Source organism: Humulus lupulus, chromosome 6 (assembly GCF_963169125.1).
Source record: "Humulus lupulus chromosome 6, drHumLupu1.1, whole genome shotgun sequence".
Lineage (NCBI taxonomy): Eukaryota > Viridiplantae > Streptophyta > Magnoliopsida > Rosales > Cannabaceae > Humulus > Humulus lupulus.
In genome coordinates this window covers 216,334,520-216,355,858 of record NC_084798.1, presented here as the reverse complement: position 1 = coordinate 216,355,858, position 21,339 = coordinate 216,334,520, and the positions used below count along the sequence as shown (strand labels likewise).

The 21,339-nt window shown below is 33.3% G+C and overlaps 1 protein-coding gene across 1 annotated transcript; it reads right to left on the bottom strand.

The window, feature by feature from the left end:
• Window positions 1–2,579: 2,579 nt before the first annotated feature.
• LOC133783256 (receptor-like protein 6) lies at window positions 2,580–6,487 on the bottom strand. The gene is made up of 2 exons (XM_062222807.1): window positions 5,325–6,487; window positions 2,580–2,873 (listed from the first exon to the last, which is right to left on the bottom strand). Exons 1-2 carry the CDS (start codon window positions 6,418–6,420, stop codon window positions 2,848–2,850), a joined length of 1,122 nt encoding a protein of 373 aa, XP_062078791.1. The 5' UTR covers window positions 6,421–6,487; the 3' UTR covers window positions 2,580–2,847.
• Window positions 6,488–21,339: the final 14,852 nt, after the last annotated feature.

The following is a 21,339-nucleotide window of genomic DNA, read 5'->3' as shown; positions in this document are numbered from 1 at the left end:
TCATACAGCTGTTTGTTAACCTGTATGATCTCCTATCTTAAATGTGCTTGTTCTGTTATTGTATCTTCCAAGATTCTAGAAATTTAAACATACAGATTACCAGGGAGAGCAGGAGATTTCTGCAATTTTTCTGTCCATTTGTGCAGCTGAGCCTGATTGATTTTAATCTGTAGGTTCTGGTTATGCCTTCCGGAGAGGTAGGAACTGGAGACAATGTTGCAAGAGCTGGAGACAATGTTGCAGTCAGTCTTCAAGGCATTGATGGAAGCAATGTGATGGCTGGTGGGGTGCTATGTCACCCTGATTTTCCAATTTTTGTAGCAAAACATTTAGAAGTGAAGGTTCTTATTTTGGATGTTACAACTCCAATATTAGTTGGTTCTCAGGTGTGTATTGTGCTTGCTCATCATTATTCATTTTTCTTTTATGATGTTTTCAACTTTGAGCATTTTTTATGATTTTTTTTTTTTTTTTTTACATTTTTATGATGTTTTTTATGTGTTTATTTTCCTCATCTTTTTTTACCATGTTTTTTTAAAAAAAAAAAATGATGTGGTAGTAACTTACTGCTATCAATTTCTTTTATAGCTTACTACTATCAATGTATTCTCCAATTTCTAAAAGGAACTCTAGGGCAGGGCCTTTTTTTCCCATTCATATTTGTTCCCCATATTCAAGCATATGCAAAAACAAGCCTTTCCAAAATGGATGTACAATCCAAAGTGTTTGTTGATGCTGATTGGGCAAGTTGTGTCGACACCATATGATAAATCTCTGACTATTCTGTCTTTCTTGGAGATAGCCTCATTTCCTCGAAGTGAAAAATGTAACGAATTGTTTCAACTATGACAAACGCAACATTCAAAATCACTTCGTTACAAGCCCTACTTAAAGACTTTGGTATTTCTCACAACCGGGCAGCCCTTTTGTACTGTGATAATAGTGTCACTATCTATATCTTAGATACCCAACCTTCTATGAGCGCACCATACATATCGAAATAGACTGCCACCTTGTTCGTGATAAAGTCAACAGTCACTCACTCAAACATAATCATGTCAGCTTTAACAACAATATCCCAAATGCTCTTACAAAAGCTTTTGTTTCCACATACTTCAATGATCTCATCTCCAAGATAGGTGTAATCAACCTCTACAATCCAAGTCTCCATCTTGAGGGGGACTCTTAAGATTAGATTTAGTTAATTAGTTAGTTTAGTTAGTAACTTTTTCTGTTTTTACTGCTGCTGATTAGTAACCAATCTATTAGCTAATTCAACTCTTCTATGTTTTAGGCTCTTAGGCCTATAAATACCTTGTATTCCTCATTATTTACTTTACACACGAGAAACCCTTTATTTTACTTCACTCATTTTCTCTAATAATCCACCATAATAGGTACATATATATGTGTGTATATATATACATACATGCTGTTTTTGTTTTAACCGAGTTGATGAATAATATCATCCACTTTGAAATTTCTGAACTATTCTGGCGAACATTAATAGGGAAATAAAGGTCTCTATGATTATTGGATTGAAGCATTAAAGAGGTGGTTTGTGCTTTTTTTCTTCTAATAGTCTTGGACATTTCGATAGATCTTTTCTCTGAATTTTCTTTTCAAAAGATAAGTGTGCATTGTATGATTAACAAGGAAAAAGAGATGAAAAAGACTGCTATTTTTTTTTTCTCTTATTGAGTGTCAAATAAAGTTGAAATATCATAAGTAAGGCTTATACTTTGTTAACCGTTTTGAAGATGAACTCCTTCAAGTTTTTGAACAATATTAACTTATGGAAACTCATCTAAAATACTGGTTATCTTTTCTTTTTCTTGTTTTGGCCATACAACTATAATATATACATTAAATATTTTTTTTTTTACAGAAAATCCCATATTGGGAAGCAATTCATCTCATAAAAATAGATTACTCTTCTAAATCTCCAACAAGTTTAAAAGATTGAACTCTACCACTGGACAAAATCTCAAAGCAAAGAACTTGAGAACTAGTTAAATGGTGGTCAAGCTCCCTTTCTGTTTTACTCTTGTTTTGTAGGGTTTGCTCTGTTTTGCTTCTCTTCTCCTAAACAAATATTCTGTTTTACTCTTGTTTTGGAGGAGTTTTTTTTAATAAAACAAAAGAATACAAGGTCTCCTGGCAGGAAAAATGACGTATTTTTTAAAGTCATGTTGTATTTTAGACTAGTTTTAATAATTCTTTGCAAAATGACATCTCATAATTTAGACACTTAGTTGAAAATTTAGACAGGTGGTCGAAAAATTCAAACAACAAAATTTTAGATAATTGGTCGAAAAATTTAGATAACTGGTCGAATTTTAGACAGATGCACTTATGCAAAAAATTATAAAAAATAGCCCTGAGTACAAAATTACTTAAAAAAAAGAGGCAATTTTCACCAATTTCTCTAGATACTTACATATATTAATAATGGACATCCAGTCAATTTTAACTGTTGAGTGCCAAGGCTGATTAAATAGGCACATGCAGATGATACAAGTCATTTGCAGTAAAGGAAACTGTAATCATAGATACTCTAAAAAGATTACACCTACTCATAAAAACAAGATAAGTCATTGGCATTAATTGGTGCAGCTTCATAAACCAAATACATAAGATTGATATTTCAATTGGTACAACTCAAAATCTAAATATTAGGCTTAACATTCCTAACTAACACACATAAATTAGAAAAAAGAAACAAATTGTTCTTTCATTTTCATTTTCATCTTCATGAAATGCATATATATAGGAAAACAAGACTTAGTGACCAAGAGAATGAGGTGGGAAGAGTTTAGGCAGATCAGGAGCCTGTTGTAGAAATAATCAAACCTCACCAACACTGTTCCATCCTTCAGTATAGCATATTAGTACATACAAACATAAAAAAAAAAAACAATGAATTAGTGGGTCAATCAATTTTGAATAAAAAATAGAGAATTTACTTATTTGGTACCATATATTTTTACAAAATATCATTTTTGTATCATCTTTTCTCAATAATACTCATATGATAATGATATCATGTATTTTAAAATCATATATATTTAGTACCATAGACACAAATTTGATAAATAAAATTTTATTAATACGACAAAACTAACATTAGTGATATATAATTAAGAAATTAAATTTGAATTAGAACTTATATAATTAAGAGTAGTTTGATTAAATTGATAAACATTTATTAATTATATTAGAGTTTAGAGTACGAAATATGTTCGATTTCACTTTCAAAATACATAGTACTAAATGAGCATTATTATAAACACATATTACCAAAACGATACTTTATAAAAACATAAACACATGTTAACAAGTGGTTACCTACACTAAAAAATAAATAAAAAGTAAATAATTTGAACTAAATCTGAATTTGTTACCAAAGCTTACCGAAAGTCATGATCAGTTTTCTTGTTTTCTATTCTAGCTCACCCTTCTTCTTCTTTCTCTAACTTTTTTATTTAGCCAATAATCAAACCGTCTACTGTAAAGCACCATGTAACCCACAGATATTCCGAGTATTATTCCACATCCATATCCCATCATCACAATCTTCCAATCGAATACTCCATCATCATCTTCATCATCATCATCATCATCATCATCTGGTTGTGACTCTCCACTGGTGCATGATTTAGACACTGGAGGTCCACATAGTTCCAAGTTCCCACTGTATGAATCTTTGTTGAATGTATCGAACTGGTTCCCACGAGGTATTTCTCCCACTAATTTGTTGTGCGAAAGGTTTAAGTTCGACAGTTGTGTCAGAACCGCCATTTTAGTAGGAATAACTCCCACAAGCCTATTTGAAGAGAGATCTAACCATTCAAGATTACTTAGTTTTATCAGCTCCACTGGAATGGATCCCTGGAGCTTATTTCGAGAAAAGTTGAGCCCTTTAAGTGATTTCAGCTCTCCAATCGACCCTGGAATCTCTCCTTCAAAATTATTTCTCGAGAAATCAATTGCTACGAAGATACTTATGACTTTTTCCAGTACAAGTTCGTTGCCTTTCACTACCAAAATGATTGAATCTTGGTAGTAGTTGTCGTCACCAATGTATGTCAAGTTTCTAGTGGAGTGTTCATCCATCATAGATGTGAAACTCTCGAAATGCTTTGTTGGTAAGAGACCATTGAATTCATTGTTAGAGAGATCCATGATTTGCAATTTCTGAAAGGGATGTTCAACCTTAGGTGGGCTTATGAAACCATGGAATCTATTGGATTTCAAAACAAGAACTCGAAGCATTGCAAGATCTTCCAACCAATGAGGGAAGGTATCGTTTATCTTGTTATTTCCCACGTCTAAAACTTCTAAGCTTTGGCAACTACGCAGAGAACGCGGCAGGGATCCATCTAGATGATTGTTACTAAGGTGCAAACTCCTCAAATTAGTTAACTTTTCAAACATGTCATGAGGGATTTCTCCACTAAGATTATTCGAATGCAAATCTAAAACAGAGAGAGAGAACTTATTTCCAAGATATGAAGGGATTTTTCCATGAATACTGTTATTGGAGACATCAAGAATTTTCAACTCACTCAAATTGTATGTAGAAGGTATCTCTCCAGATAGAGCATTGTTTGAGATGAAAAAAACACTCACTGAAGGTGGAACAGTAGGAAGAGGCCCTTGAATCATGTTAGAGCGAAGATCTACAGTGTCTAGGCTTTTACATGGAATTTTCTGTACACTTGTTAAGAAGTTGTGAGAAATGTTCAGTTCATACAACGAACATGTTCCCTCGTTCCACAGCCATTCAGGAATCCTACCCTGAATTTGATTGTGGGAAAGTTGTAGTGTTTGTAAGCTTTTCATGTTTTTCAGAAAATATGGAAATTCTCTAATGTTGCATGAAGCCAAACCCAAATCAGAAAGTTGAGGAAATGAATCATTGTTGGTGTATTTATTTGTGGAGACAGTGAAATTGTTAAAAGAAAGGTCAAGTCTCTGAAGATTTTTCAACATTGAAAACTTGTTTAACTCTAAAACACCATCCAAATTATTGTGTGAGAGATCTAGCCATAGTAGGTTTTTCTGTTGAAATATTGAGTTTGGAATCTGGCCATGTAGTTTATTAGAACCCAACACAAGTATTTCAAGAGATTTAGAATGGAATTCTTTAATTGGGCCAATAAGCTTATTTTTGTTCAGCAGCAAATACTTTAAATATGGAAGAGAATATACCCAGGAAGGTATTGATTCATCAAGCAAGTTATCATATATGAAGAGGTTCTCTAAATTCAATTGTAGTGGGCTTTGTGAGGAATATGCTTCTGGAAATTCAGGAATCTTACCAGCAAAATTGTTGCGAGAAAGATCCAAAAAGGCCAACTGCTGAAGATTGAGAAAAAACAATGGAATTTGACCTCCAAGATTGCTGCTATCGATGATTAAGTCATTGAGTTCCACTAATTGAGTGAGGTTAGTCAACATTGCACTATTTGATGATCCTTTAAAACTACAATTTGAAAGAAGCAAAATCTGCAAAGACTTGGCACTTGAACACATGTGAGGTAAATCAATAGAGATTTTTGTGTGAGAAAGATCTAAGTACCTGAGTGGACTACTCCAATTAAACATAGGCAGAGAACCAGTAAGATTACCACTAAAAGGTGAATATGGATTGATTCCTAAACTCAACTCCTGGAGATTTAGTAAGCGAAAGACATTTTCTGGGAATTTCCCTCGCAATCCACACTGATGGAGATCAAGAGTTGTCAAGGAAGAAGACACATTCATGAAAGAACTAACTAGTTCAACACCAGACATGTCGATTTTATTCATAGTAAGTTCCATGAGATTGGTGAAGTTTTGAAGCATTTTTTTCAAGACAAATGGCCCCATCAAAAAATGACAATCTGCGAAATCACCATAAATGGTGAGATGAGAAAGTTTAGAGAGGTGAGAAATTTCTTCAGGGATATAACCAGCAAAGTTGGCAGAAGAGAGACTAAGCGTTTTCATGTTGGCAAAACTGCCAATTTCAGGAGGAATTGGAGAGCAAGAGAAATTATTGTAGTCAAGGATTAAAGTTTGGAGATGGGGAAGTGAGAAAAGGGTGCTGTTGGAGTGAAGAGGGCCTTGAAGACCGCTAGAACTGAGGTTGAGGCCAATTACATGACCTGAAATATGATCACATGACACTCCATCCCATGAACAACAATCTGTGCCATTCTTCCAAGACACTGTCTTCGGATTCATTCTTCCAAGCCAGTCGAACAAGCTTGGATTGATGATAAAGGAGTTGCTGAATTGGAGCAGAGCAGAGCTCTCGGCAGGATGACACAAGAAATTATTAGAAGGTGAAGGAGTAGATGAGTCGATTAAAGATTGAGAAAGAAGGAGTACAAGGGTTAGGAGAAACATCAAACACGATGACCAGTACTCCATCTTTAGATTAGTAGTGGAATGAAAACTCTATGCTTTTGGTTTGGTTTTGTATGTATATATGTGCTCCTCTCATATCATTAACGGTGTAAAAAACAAGATGAAAAATCGAGGAGTCAAAGTCTTCATATCAATTATTTGATTGAGATGATTCAAGTAAATGACTCATCTTTAGGACTTTTGAGTCATGATATAATTACTCTGAAGAATATAATTTTGTTTGACTAATCCGTGCCACATTAATTGAGATATGTCATTTCTGTGTTCTTGTTCTTAATTATTTAATTATAAAGATAAGTTTTGTGTTGTATAATTAAAAATGAAACTATTTAATATATATCAAATCACAAAAATATTCAATATTAAATGGTTCCATGACCAAATATATGTAGAAAGAGTTGTCGAAAGGTAATAAAACATAGTAATTAAGAACAACAAAGCCTTGTTTATTGTTAATCCTACTAGTGAACCATACATGCATGACCACTCAATCATCTGTTTCTAATAATTTCACAGCTGTGGCTGGGGTCTCACTTCCAGAACCAAACATGTCCTGAGATTATTATTTGATTAATTTCTTAAGTAATCATATAATAATTTTCTGTAAAAGAAACTTTTCTTAGTAAAATCACGAGCTGTGAATGCATGCTAATATAATTAATTAAAACACTCAAAGACTAATTTAAACAATTAATCAGCAGTATGTTCATTATCCAATAATCAATCCTTAGTAAGTTCACAGCTGAGTTATTTTTTTTAACATTAGCAAGGCCAAAGCTGACATTATTAAATGTCTGGATATATATATTCGAATTTGTCTTATTTTCAGTCCAACTTTAAAGGACTTAATTAACAAGGTTGATAAGATTTTCTTACGCAGCTTTGTCCTCTTCCTTGATGATATCGATCTGATAAATAATTCCAACCTATATATATATATATATAGGTGTGTTATTATTTGTCAAAGTGTTCAATCCCATATAAGGTGGTATTAGTTGGCGATATTTCATAATACTAATTAAATTCAAATGTGTAAGATCCAATATTAAATTACACTAATAACGATATGTCATTTCCTTGTAATGTTGGACACCAATAATAACCATTGCATTTCTCATATATATATATATATATATATATATATATATACTTGGGCCAATTGCAATTTGCGTGTGTATTAGCTTCTACTTGGCTAATAATAAATGAAAAAAAAAAAGTTGAAAAATAGAGTCAAAGTCCTTCAAGTAAAACAAACTAATTTCAACTGTTTGATTGGAAATATGCCTTGATCATATTAATTATATGATTCATCTTAGCTTATTTTTGGTTGGAAGGTAATTCTTCCATAATACGAATATGGACCAAATACAACATTATTTGGTGAAGAAGTAATGAAGCCGACCCCACAAAGACATTAATTTTGTTTGGACTACTTTTGAGTCATTTTATATAGAGAAATTAGTGAAAATGATTTTTTTAAGTGATTTTGTAATCTTCCTTATTTTTTATAATTTTTTTTGCAAAATGACATATTTTTAAAAATTTTGGTCGACTGTTTGAATTTTCGATTAGCTGGTCTAAATTATAAGATATCATAATGCAAAGAATTATTAAAACTAGACTAGAATACAAAACGACTTTAAAAAATAGGCAATTTTGCTAAAGGACCTTTTTATATATTTTAATCTTCTAAATTATATTGACTAATATCGTGATTATTACTTATAGATATGCACATGTGGTTCTAAGATTATAAAGAATAAATAACGAAGAGATTTCTTCTATCTAAATAAGTTCATTTTCTAATCATAGCGCATGTTAAGCTAATTGAATTATGATTACTTGAAAATGAATAAGTAAATAAAAACTATCACTAGCAAATATTGTGGCTTATATGAAAGTTAATATAATAATGTTATTGTCCAATAATTTAAAGAGAAATTTGTGAAAATAACCTATTTATTTTTTAAATAAAGGAAGATTCTTTAACTGCCTGATTCTGGCGTAATATTACTTCACGTCAATTATATATATATATACTAGATACAAGCATTGTGCAATATGCATGTTTGTTTAGTTTTATTTATAAAATTTATTAATTACTTTTATTAAATTTATATTAATGTCATAAGGAGACCTGATAGAACTGGAGATTAAAGATTTCGACATGATATTAGAAATGGATTGGCTAGCAAGGCATGGCGTAACCATCGATAGTAGACGTAAGCAAGTGATGTTCGAGACTCCTGACAGTCAGAAACGATGCTATATGGGAAAAGTTTTAGGACTACATACGCCACTTATTTCATCATTCAAAGCTCAAAGGATGATAGAAAAAGGATGTCACGCATTCTTACGCATGTGGTAAAGGGAACACCACTAAAGGTCGGAGATGTGCATATTGTAAGGGAATTTCCAAAGGTATTTCCTGACGACTTGCCAGGATTGCCGCCGACGCGGGAAATTGACTTCACAATCGAATTAGTACCGGGCACCAAGCATACCTCCAAGGCAGCATACCGGATGGCTCTTACCAAACACAAGGAGTTAAAGATGTAGTTAGAAGAACTCTTAGACTTGGGTTTCATTAGAAGGAGCCATTCACTATGGGGAGCACTAGTACTATTTGTGAAGAAGAAGGATGGAAGCATGCGGATGTGTATAGATTACCGCGAGCTGAATAAGGTGACAATTAAGAATAAGTACCCACTACCCTGGATTGACGACTTGTTTGATCAACTCTGAGGAGCGACCGTGTTTTCAAAGATTGATCTACGGTCCGGGTATCATCAGCTCAAGGTACGGGAAGAGGATATTCCCAAGACGACTTTTAGAACTCGTTATGGGCATTACGAGTTCTTGGTTATGTCGTTCGGTCTTACCAACGCTCCAGCCGCGTTTATGGACTTGATGAATAGGGTCTTCAAGGTCTACTTAGATAAATTCGTCATAGTGTTCATCGACGACATCTTAGTATACTCCAAGGATGAAGAAGAGCACGATGAACATTTGAGATTGATTTTGTCATGACTAAAGGAGCATCAACTCTACGCCAAGTTCAAGAAATGCGAGTTTTGGCTTTCACAAGTGGCGTTCCTCGGGCACATTATATCCAAGGACGGAGTTGCAGTAGACCCATCAAAGGCAGAGGCTGTGAAGGATTGGTCAAGACCAAAGAACGCATCCGAAGTAAGGAGTTTTCTGGGATTAGCAGGTTATTATAGGAGGTTCGTAGAAGACTTTTCTAAGATAGCCACTCCACTCACCAACCTGACCCGGAAACAGCAAAGATTCAACTGGAATGATAGATGTGAAGAAAGCTTCCAGTTGCTTAAGGATAAGCTTTGCTCAGCACCAGTACTCTGTGTACTCACACCCAACAATAAGTTCGTAGTCTACTGCAATGCGTCGAAGCAAGGGTTGGGTTGCGTGCTGATGCAGAATGACAAGGTGATAGCCTACGCCTCAAGACAGCTGAAGGAGTACGAACAACGCTATCCAACGCACGATATGGAGTTGGCAGTGGTGGTCTTTGCGTTGAAAATCTGGTGCCATTATCTTTATGGAGAACGATGCAAAATTTATACGGACCACAAAATTTTAAAGTACTTCTTCACTCAGAAGGAGCTCAACATGAGGCAGCGCAGGTGGTTAGAGCTAGTGAAGGATTACGACTGTGAAATCCTATACCACCCGGGAAAGGCAAACATAGTTGCCGATGCGCTAAGTAGGAAGAGTTATGGAAGTTTAGCAGCACTAGGAGATAGCCACAACGTGTTCCACATCTCAATGCTATGCAAGTATGTGTCAGACCCATCTCACGTCCTCAAGTACGATACGATAGCACTCCAGAAAGACTTAAGTTACGAGGAACGACCGGTTAGCATCCTAGATAGGGGGATGAAGCAGTTACGGTCAAAGAGTATTCCTATAGTCAAAGTCCTATGGAGTAATAGTTCTGAACGAGAGGCAACGTGGGAGTTGGAGGAGGACATGCAAGATCGGTATCCGGAATTATTTGGTAAGTAAATTTCGAGGACGAAATTATTTTTAGTAGGGGAGAATTGTAGAGTCCAAGAACTTTACTTAGCTAGTTAGATAGTAGTAGCAATAATAATAGTTATAGCATTTTTATGAGTGGATTTTAGTTCAGACCGGGACTTAGTTGGACACTCGTAGTAACACTTGTAGATTTTATAAGTTTAACCTATAGTTTAAGAATATTAATTATAACACAAGGTTTGATTAATATTGCTGGTTATTAATATGACAATTATTATAACCTAAGGTTTAGATAAAGTCAATAAGAATATGACACTTGTCATGAGCATGGTTATTCCTAAGGTTTAGATAGAGCCAATAGGATTATGACATTTATCATATGCATGATTATTAATGAATTATTATTTTAATGATAAAATAAGGGAAATATAAGACTTAGTTTTCACCAGAATCTATTAGGAGCATGACATTTGTCACAATTTTATTTATTTGTGGATTAGGTTGTAAATAAAATTTTTTGTAACTTTAGAGTACTGTAACTTCCGACATATATTTGACTCAATTATGTTATGAATTTCGAAAAATAGTATTTGACTCAAATGAAGAAGCAAGATTGAAACTAAAGCCTGATAATATTAAATCTATGAATGAGTGGAAAAGTTTTGTTAAGGAAAAAAATAGTGCTGAGTTTAAGGTATTTTATTCTTAACATCTTATAACCAAATATATTTATGATTAAAATTTATAGTTTAATGTCTCTATTAACTTTATATTCTTAGGCTACAAGCGAGAAATTCAAAAAAATACGGACAAAGTAACTACCCCACACTTGTAGTCGCAAAGGTTATGCAAGATTGATTGATGAATTGGTAAAGCCAAACATATTTACAGTTGTTTTATTATAGAATTTGGTTTAGATATTTTTTTAATTTATTTTCTTATTTTGATAGATGAACCATAGTGAAACCAAAACACCACCTTCTAGAGTTGATGTTTGGACCAAAGCACATAAGAAGAAAAATGGCGAACCAGTAAATTCAGAAGTGGCTGAAGCTTTTGTATACACCTTGCCCTTTCAAAATCATGTGACTTTAGTTTTAACTTTCTCATTTGTTTGAATACATTTATTGATACTATTTATTTTTGAAGGATTTGGTTGAAGAATATAAGAAAGATCCTGCTATGTCTTCAACTACAAGTGTTAATGAAGACATCCTCACAAAAGTCCTTGGTCCTGAAAAAAATACATACATGAGAGCTTTCAGAAGAGGAGTTACTCGGTCAAAGTTGCAAATTGTGTCAGAAAGAGATGACCATTTGATGAAAATAGAAGGTCAATGCAAAGATTTGAAAGAAAAAATGCAACACATGGAGCAACTCATTGTTTCTTTAATGAAAAATCATGTAAGTATTTTGATGCTGAAACTATATTTTCATGTGGCTGAATTGCAATAATAACTAAGATTCATGTTTAATTTTTTGGTTAGTCTTTACTTTTGTATTTTTTTAAATTTTGATGTTGAGTTCATGTCTTTCTATCTTACTTGTAAATAGAATACATCTACTCAAAGTGAGGAGCAATCAAATGTCAATGTTCAATCAAATTCTCATGTTCATTCCACTCAGGTAATTATGATACTAATTATATGAAAATGATAAAATCTAAAACATATAATATTCAATATAAAATCATTTATTGCTGCTGAATTTGTTATATTGATATATTGTTAGAGTGTCAAGAACCACACATTTGGCTCAAAATGCAAAATATTAGATTTGATTGAATCTGGAGAAATTATTGCAGAAGATTATTTTATCTCAAGTGACCCAAAGGATGAGGTTCACCATGTTCCTCTTGGGCCTAGTGCTATGAAAGTGGGGATAGATCTTGTGAGAAAGAATGATGCATTTCTGTGGAGGCCTTCAACAATTATGTCTACTATAGAAGATGCTGTAGGTAGTATAATTGCATGGCCAGCTGATAAAGTTATAATTAGGTAATTAACCTTTTTTATGTACTCTTTTAGTTTACTATAACTTTAAGTTGAAGCATTACTTATTTAAATTTTGTTGTAGCTAAACAAATGGACTCACAACAAAGACAAGTGCACAAAGGATGATGAATTGAAGGATGGAGCAAGTTTCACGCATGGTTTACTTTTGTGTATCTTGTAATGTTTCTATTTTTCATTTTTGAAGTAAAAATTATTCAAGATTATAAAACTTTATTATGTTATGCTTTCAAACTTAAGTTAGAACTAAGATCTCATGAAGTAGATACATTCATGGTTTGAATTAATTATTGTTTAATGTAATACTAATGGTTTATCAATCTATTGAGAATTACATTTTATGATTAATTTTGAATTTTTTTTATCAAAATACAATAATGAAAATCTTTTAATTAAAAAAAAAGCCATATAAGTATACTTATCAAAATAAAATTTAAAAAATGTGTTATTGAATAGTTTAAGATAACACCGAACATAACATTCAAAAACTGTTATAGAAAAGACTGGACTTTTAATAACAGGGGCTATGTTAGCATTTTCAGAAGTGCTATCAATAGTCTCGGTTAGCAGTTTTTAAGTGTTATGAATACTGTTTTTTCTTGTAGTGAGATGAGGTTCACACATTAGTCTAAACAAATCAAGAGCTATTGCAGACAAAACAAACTTCATCACCTAATTCCCTTCTCTCAGTATGGTATTAAAACATACCAAGATAAAATAAGAAACAAAGATGCATTAGGATCAATCAAGTTTAATAAATTAAAGGGAATTTCCTCATTTGGTACCCTTTGTTTTTGAAAAGTTTCGTTCTGGTACCCTCTGTTTTCAATAATGCTCATATGGTACCTCGTATTTTGAAAACATAAATATTTGGTATCCTAATTGATAAAATTTTGTCAATATGACCAAACTATCAGCAGTTATATATAATTTGTAGCTCATATGATTGAGAGTAATTTGATTAAATTAGTAAAATTTTATTAATTAAATTTGAGGTTAGGGTACCAAATATGTTCATTTTTAAAATACAGGTTACCAAATATGTACGATTTTAAAATGCAGGGTACCAAATATGTACGATTTCAAAATGCAGGGTATCAAATGAGCATTATTTGTAAACACAGGGTACCAAGATTGTAATGACCCACTACTCTAGACTAATTGGACCATTAACGAAACTATACATAAAATCCTTAAAAGAACTTACATTTGCGAAAATACCATAATTTTATTAAGTAACTTATAAAAATAAGAGTTACTTACAAAGTAAATACCAAAACGGATATGGGATCCCATTGTCTTTAAAACAAAAACATAATTTAAAATAATAAGACATTACATAATTAGTGCGGAAAATACATGTAAAAAGACATAAAACCGAAACTACATCCTTGAATCGGATAACGCTCAGCCCCTTGAATCCATTCATCATCGATACACATCCTCCAAGCGTCACGAATCTTACCGCCTCTAAAGCTTATTTTCCTGCACATAAAACAAAAAAGGAATGAGCCTAATGCCCAGCAAGGAAAATCTAACACATAGTCATATACATAATTTCATAAGAAAACATAAAGACTTAACATAATACATATAACATACACTTATTATAATGGCCATTATTACTTTGGGTCCCATAGACTAAACAAGCATATGCCCATGGGATTAGTGGGGTCCTACTAGCTAAGTAGGTCATATGCCCATAACCCATTTGGGGTCTTGTTAGTCATATGGGTCATATGCCCAAGCCTACAAACATACATACATATCATAACACATTAATAACATAAAACATATAGATAACATAAGCACATAACATATTGATTCTAGCCTATTTTCCTTACCAAAGTTACCGGGATATAATGGACTGAGTTGGGACTTTTTGGAACACTCCTAAAACCATAAGAAAGAGTGAGTCTAAAGAAAGGAGATGAAATGAAAGAGATGGAAAGACTAAACCATAAAAACATACTTACCGACTTATATGCTTAAGAACTTGGATTCCCTAACCAAAATAAGAACGAGGTTAGGGGACTGAGTAGAAGGTTTTGAGAAAGGGAATAACATGAAATAAATGAAATAGAGTTTCGGGTTTACCTCAAAGATTTGCAAGATCAATCTAACCTCCACCGAAATACTATAGAACTCACTTCCCAAAGTGTTTGATAAGCTTATGATGTTTAAGCTTATAGTTTTTCCCAAACCAAGTGTTTACACTCTCACACTCACTTAACACTAGCAGCTTCTGAACTTAGAGCAAATGGTGAATAATGGCTGGGTACTAGGTCCTATTTATAGAGTTTGGGAATGAAAGTATCTTGATTTTACTTGAATAAAAATAATGGCTTTTTAGGTGAAAATCATTTGAATAATCGTTCAGCAGAGACTGAAGACTCGTTCAAAAGATGCTGGACTTATGGAGGAGTTTGAATAGCTGAAAGGAAAAGATTTCAAAAGTATTTGAATTTAGGCTGGGGGAGGCGATATATCGCCCCCTATAGGCGATATATCGCCTGGACTATTGTTCCCGAGGCGACCGTGCATCGATTCGTGTTTTCCGTATCTACGTGCTGCGATATATCGCCCCCTATAGCTGCGATATATCGGCACACGCTGAATATTTAAACACGAAATTACACATTTTTAGCTAAGTTTGAATGGAGTAAACAACCTTGACTAAGCCCTCAACGTACTCAAAGCTGCTGACTGACCCTATAACATTCAAACTTTACTCTTTATTAAATTTAATCCTCAAAAATACTTAATCCTTAATCACCATTCATAACATGTGCTTAAAATCCTATTGGTTGATGTCTAAACCTTATAGTATAATAAATATAATCCTTAATATCAGTCATATTAATCAAACCTTAGGTTATACTTAATATTCTTAAACTATAGATTAAACTTAGAAAATCTATAAGTACTACTATGAGTGTCCAAATAATTCCCGGTCTGAACCAAAAATCCATAGTAACAAAGATAACACTAAACATACTATAATACTACTAAACAATTAGCTAAGTAAAGTTCTTGGACTCTACAAAGATGATACTTTGCAAAAATACAGGGTACCAAATGGTTACCTACCCTAAATTAAAACACAAAGTAATTAATTCCAAAAGCAAATATATATTACAATTAATCTTAATTTAGTCTATAAGCTTTTTGAAAGTCAACAATTTCCTTCATCACAAGACAATCTAGCTCATCATTCTTAGACGAGTATTTGTTTGACGACGTAGTCTTTGTCTTTGTCGTCCTTCAACCTTTTTGTAAAGCCAATAATCAAACCTTTCACTGTAAAGCACCATGTAGCCCACATATATCCTGATAATTAGTCCACATCCATATCCTATCATCACAATTTTCCAATCAAAGATTATGTGATCCGTATGTTTCTCGCCATGATCACCATCTTGTTGCATCCCATTGTTGCATGATTTAGATAAAGGAGGCCCACATAATTCCACATTTCCACTATATATGAATCTTCGTTGAACGTATCAAATTGGTTTCCATGAGGTATTGGTCCCACTAATTTGTTACGTGAAAGGTTTAAGTGCGAAAGTTGTGTCAGATCCATCATTTTACTAGGAATCTCCCCAACCAGCTTATTTAAAGAGAGATCTAACCATTCAAGATTATTTAAGTTTATCAATGAGACAGGAATAGAACCCTCTAGTCTATTTTGAGAAAAGTTGAGCCCTTTAAGTGATTTCAATTGTCCAATCGACTCCAGAATCTCTCCTTCATAGTTATTTCTTGAAAAATCGATTGTTATAAAAATACTTATGATTTTTTCAAGTATAAGTTGATGTTTCACTACCAAATTCACAGAATCTTGGTAATAGTTTTCTCCTATGTGTGTTAGGTTTCTAGTGGCATGTCCATCCATCATAGTCGTGAAACTCTCAAAATACTTTGTTGGTAATAGACCAATGAATTCATTGTTAGAGAGATCCATGATCTGCAACTTTTGAAAAGAATTTTTAACCTTAGGTTCCTCTATGGATCCATGGAATTTATTGGACTTAAAAACAAGAACTTGAAGCATTGGAAGCTCTTCCAAATAATGAGAGAAGGTATCATATATCATGTTATTTCCCACTTCTAAAACTTCCAAACTTTGGAAATTGCGCAAAGAGCGTAGTAGAGATCCTTCTAGATGGTTTCCACTAAAGTGCAAACTCTTGAAACCAGTTAAATTTTTAAACATTTGTTGAGGAATTTCCCCACTAAAATTGTTCATATGCAAATCTAGCACAGAGAGGGAGAATTTATTTGCAAGGTGTAGAGTCCAAGAACTTTATTTAGCTAAGATAGATAGTAGTATTATAGTATTTATAGTATTATCTTTGTAACCGTAGATTTTTGGTTCAGACCGGGAATTATTTGGACACTCGTAGTAGTACTTGTAGATTTTCTAAGTTTAACCTATAGTTTAAGAATATTAAGTTTAACCTAAGGTTTGATTAATATGACTGATAATAAGGATAATATTTATTATACTATAAGGTTTAGATAAGAACCAATAGGATTTTAAGCACATGTTATGTATGGATGATTAAGGATTAAGTATTTTGAGGATTAAATTTAATAAAGGAAAAGTTTGAATGCTATAAGGTCAGTCAGCAGCTTTGAATACGTTGAGGGCTTAGTCAAGGCTGTTTACCCCATTCAAATTTAGCTAAAAATGTGTAATTTCGTGTTTAAATAATCAGCGTGTGCCAATATATCGCAGCTATAGGGGGCGATATATCGCAGCACGTAGATACGGAAAACACGAGAGGATGCACGACAGCCTCGGGCATACTGGCCCAGGAGATATATCGCCTACAGGGGGTGATATATCGCCTCCTTTAGTATATTTTGAAACATTTTGAAATCATTTTCCATTCAGCCATTCAACCTCTTGATAAGTCCAGCATCTTTTTGAACGAGTCTTCAGCCTCTGCTGAACAATAATTCAAATTATTTTCACCTAAAAAGCTATTATTTTTATTCAAGTAAAATTAAGATCCTTTCATTCCTAAACTCTATAAATAGGACCTAGTACCTAGCCATTATTCATCTTTTGCTCTAAGTTCAGAGGCTGCAAGTGCTAAGTGAGTGTGAGAGTGTAAACACCTGGGTTGGGGAATCATAAGCTTATCAAACACTTTGGGAAGTAAGGTTTTATAGTATTTCGGTTTGAGGTGTAGATTGGTCTTACAAGTCTTCAAGGTAACCCAAAACTCTAGTTCATTTCTGTACTTGTTCTTTTAAGTTCTCATAGTCTTCTACTCAGCCTCTAACCTTAATTTTTATTTTGGTTAGGAAATCTAAGCTCTTGAGCAAAAAGGTTTTGGTAAGTATGTTTCTCAATGGTTTAGTCCTTCCATTCCTTTCATTTCTTTTTCTTCAAATCTACTCACCCTGTTATATATGGTTTTAGGAGTGTTCCAAAAGTCTCAACGCTGTCCTCTTATCCCGGTAACTTTGGTAAGGAAAATAGGATAGAAATGCATATGTTATATGTCTTATATGTTATCTTATGTTATGATATGTATGTTTGTAGGCTTGGGCATATGATCCATTTGACTAATAAGCCCCAAATAGATTATGGGCATATGACCTACTTAGCTAGTAGGACCCCACTAATCTAATGGGCATATGGCTTGTTTAGTCTATGAGATCCCAAGTAATAATGACCATTATAGTATGTGTATGATATAAGTATAATGTTATGTTATGTTTTTATGTTTCTTATGAAATTTATGTATATGAACTATGTGGTTGATTTTCCTTGCTGGGCATTAGGCTCATTCCTTTTTGTTTATATGTGTTGGAAAATAGCTATAGTGGCGGTAAGGTTCGTGGATGCTTGGGGAATGTGTATCGGTGATGAATGGCTTCAAGGAGTCGAGAGTTCGATTTTTGAGGATGTAGTCTTGTTTTATGGTTTTACATGTATTTTTCCGCACTTGCTATGCAATTCCTTTTATTTTAAATTATGTTTTGTTTTTAAGACAATGGGATCCCATATCCTACTTGATATTTTGTGTAAGTAACTCTTATTTTTACAAGTTTCCTAATAAAGTTATGGTATTTTCGCAATGTAAGTTTTATTAAGGATTAGTATGTATAGTTTCGTTAATGGTCCAAAAGTCTAGAGTAGTTGGGTCATTACACAAGGCATGAAGGAATTTTCCCATGAATGCTATTATTTGAGATATCAAGGATTTTCAACTCACTCAAACTGCAATATGTAGAAGGTATTTCTCCAAATAGATTATTGTTTGAGATGAAAAGAACGACCAATGAGGGTGGAACAATTGGAAGATGTTCTTGTATCATGTTAGAGCGAAGATCTAAAGACTGTAGATTTTTACATGGAACTCGCTCTACATGTGTCAAAAAATTATGAGAGATTTTCAAATTAGACAATGAGCTTGTTCTATAATCACATAGCCATTTTGGAATCCTGCCTTGAATTTGATTGTGGGAAACTTCTAGCTATCTAGGCTTTTCATGCTCTTTAGAATGTCTGGAAGTGCTCTAATATTGCATGAGGCCAAACTCAAATATTCAAGTTGAGGGAAAGGATTATGATTGGAAATTTTATTTGAGTGCACAATGAAATTGTTAAAAGAGAGTATAAGGTGGCCAAGACTTTTTAATAAAGAAAACTTGCTTAACTCCACAACCCCATCCAAATTATTGTATGAAAGATCTAACGATTGAAGTTCCTCTTGTTTGAGTATTGAGTTTGGATTCTCGTCATTCAAATTATTAGAACTTAAGGAAAGGTCTAGAAGAGATTTTGAAGGAAATTATTTGATTGTGCCAGTAAGGTTATTATCATCTAGGCGTAAAATTGTCAAAAACTCAAGAGAATGTATCCAAGAAGGAATTGATCCGGTGAGAAAATTATTAGCTAAGTTGAGGAATTCAAAAGCCTCAGGTTGTGGGCTTTGGGTGGAGTTTGATTTTGAAAATTCAAGAATCTTACCAACAAATTTGTTACCAGAAAGATCTAACATGATGAACTGCTAAAGATTGAGAGAGAGCAATGGGATTTGGCCACCAAAATTGCTCAAACTGAGGTCTAAAAATGAAAGTTGCACTAACTGAGCGAAGTTAGTGAACATTGCAGGAGAATTTGAAGATCCTTTGAAACTACAATTGCTGAGAAACAAATTTTGCAAAGACTTGACACTTGTACATATGTACGGTAAATCAATTGGAATTCTAGTGTCAGAAAGTTGCAAGCACCTGAGGGGACTGCTCCAATTGAATGTAGGCATAGAACCAATAAGATCATAGTTTCCGGCCAAAGAAAGGTACTGGAGATTTGGTAAGCGAAAGACATTTTCTCGGAGGTTCCCTTGCAAGTGACCAAGAGAGAGATGAACAAGTGTCAATGAAGAAGATACATTCTTGAACGAATTCAATAGTTCAACATCAACCATGTCGATATTATGCAGTATAAGTTCATTGAAATTTGTCAAGTTTTGAAGCATTCTTTTGAAGACATATGCCTCCAAAAAGACAAATGTTTTCTGCAAAGAAAAAGTGGTGAAATAATCTGTTGAAGATAAACTGAGATGAGACAGTTTAGTAAGGTGAGACATTTCGATGGGGACATAGCCAGAAAAATTGGCATTTTGAAGGCTAAGCATTTTCAAGTTTACAAAACTGCCAAACTCAGGTGGAATTGGAGAGCGATAGAAATCGTTGTAGTCAAGGATTAAAGTTCGGAGATGGCAAAGTGAGAAAAGGGTGCTGTTGGAATGAAGAGGGCCTTGAAGACCGCTAGTACTCAAGTCAAGGCCAATAACATGACCTGAAATTTCATCACAGGACACTCCATCCCATGAACAACAATCCGTACCATTCTTCCAAGAGACCGTCTTTGGATATGTTATAATAGGCCAAGGCTGGTCTTTGAAGACATCTGGATTGATGGAAAATGAGTTGTTGAACTTTTACATTATACTATATATCAGGTCTATTTTTTCTCTAGATTATTTAAATATTATATTTTTTAAAAAATATTTTAATTATTTTAAGAAATAAAATAATTAAATATAATAGTATCACACTCATATATATACAAAAGTTTATAAAAAATAATAAAATATTTATAACTTAATGAATAGTGTTTCACAATACTATTAATTTAGGTAAAAAAAAATATAAATTTATATCATCCATTAAAAGATTATTTAACAATTTTTTTCTATATTATAAAGAATAAGATATTTTAACTCTTCCATGCTCTAGGCAGCTATTAATCAATCAAAATGTTATAAATTTGCAAGAAGAAGCTGTAGGAAAAACCAATATTACCCCTACACCAACTCACCCATTTGTTAGAAAAACCAAGGTCACACCAGATCACCCAAATACACGGACACCCAAGTATTTCACATGCATAGTAGTCAATGTTAATAATAATAATAAGAGATATTTGTGGCATAAGTACCAAATGTTTGGGTTTTGTACGCGGCATAGACTCAATATTTATTTTTAGTGGGGAAAGTACCCAAAGTTAGAAAAACAGTAATTCCGTTAGTCCTTGTCCGTTTAGCTCCGTTTGGTGATAACTGGACCAACACGTGTCACTTCGTGATTGGTCCAGTCATAAATATGTTTAAAAATTATTTAAAATTTTAAAAATAATTAAAAATGAATTTAAAATATTAAAATTATATAAACTAATTTAAAAATATAAAAGTGAGAGTACTTGTTTAACCTTAGCTGATCAATCTTCTCCGACGACTGGTACTTGGGATACATAGTAAGGAATTTGTTGAAAGATTCATGGAGCTCAGGAATACCATCTTCGGACTCAAAGGTTCGGTCAACAGCAAGTGCAGTAGCTCGAAGAAACTCCTTCTGAGCGTTGAGTCTCGCAAGCGAC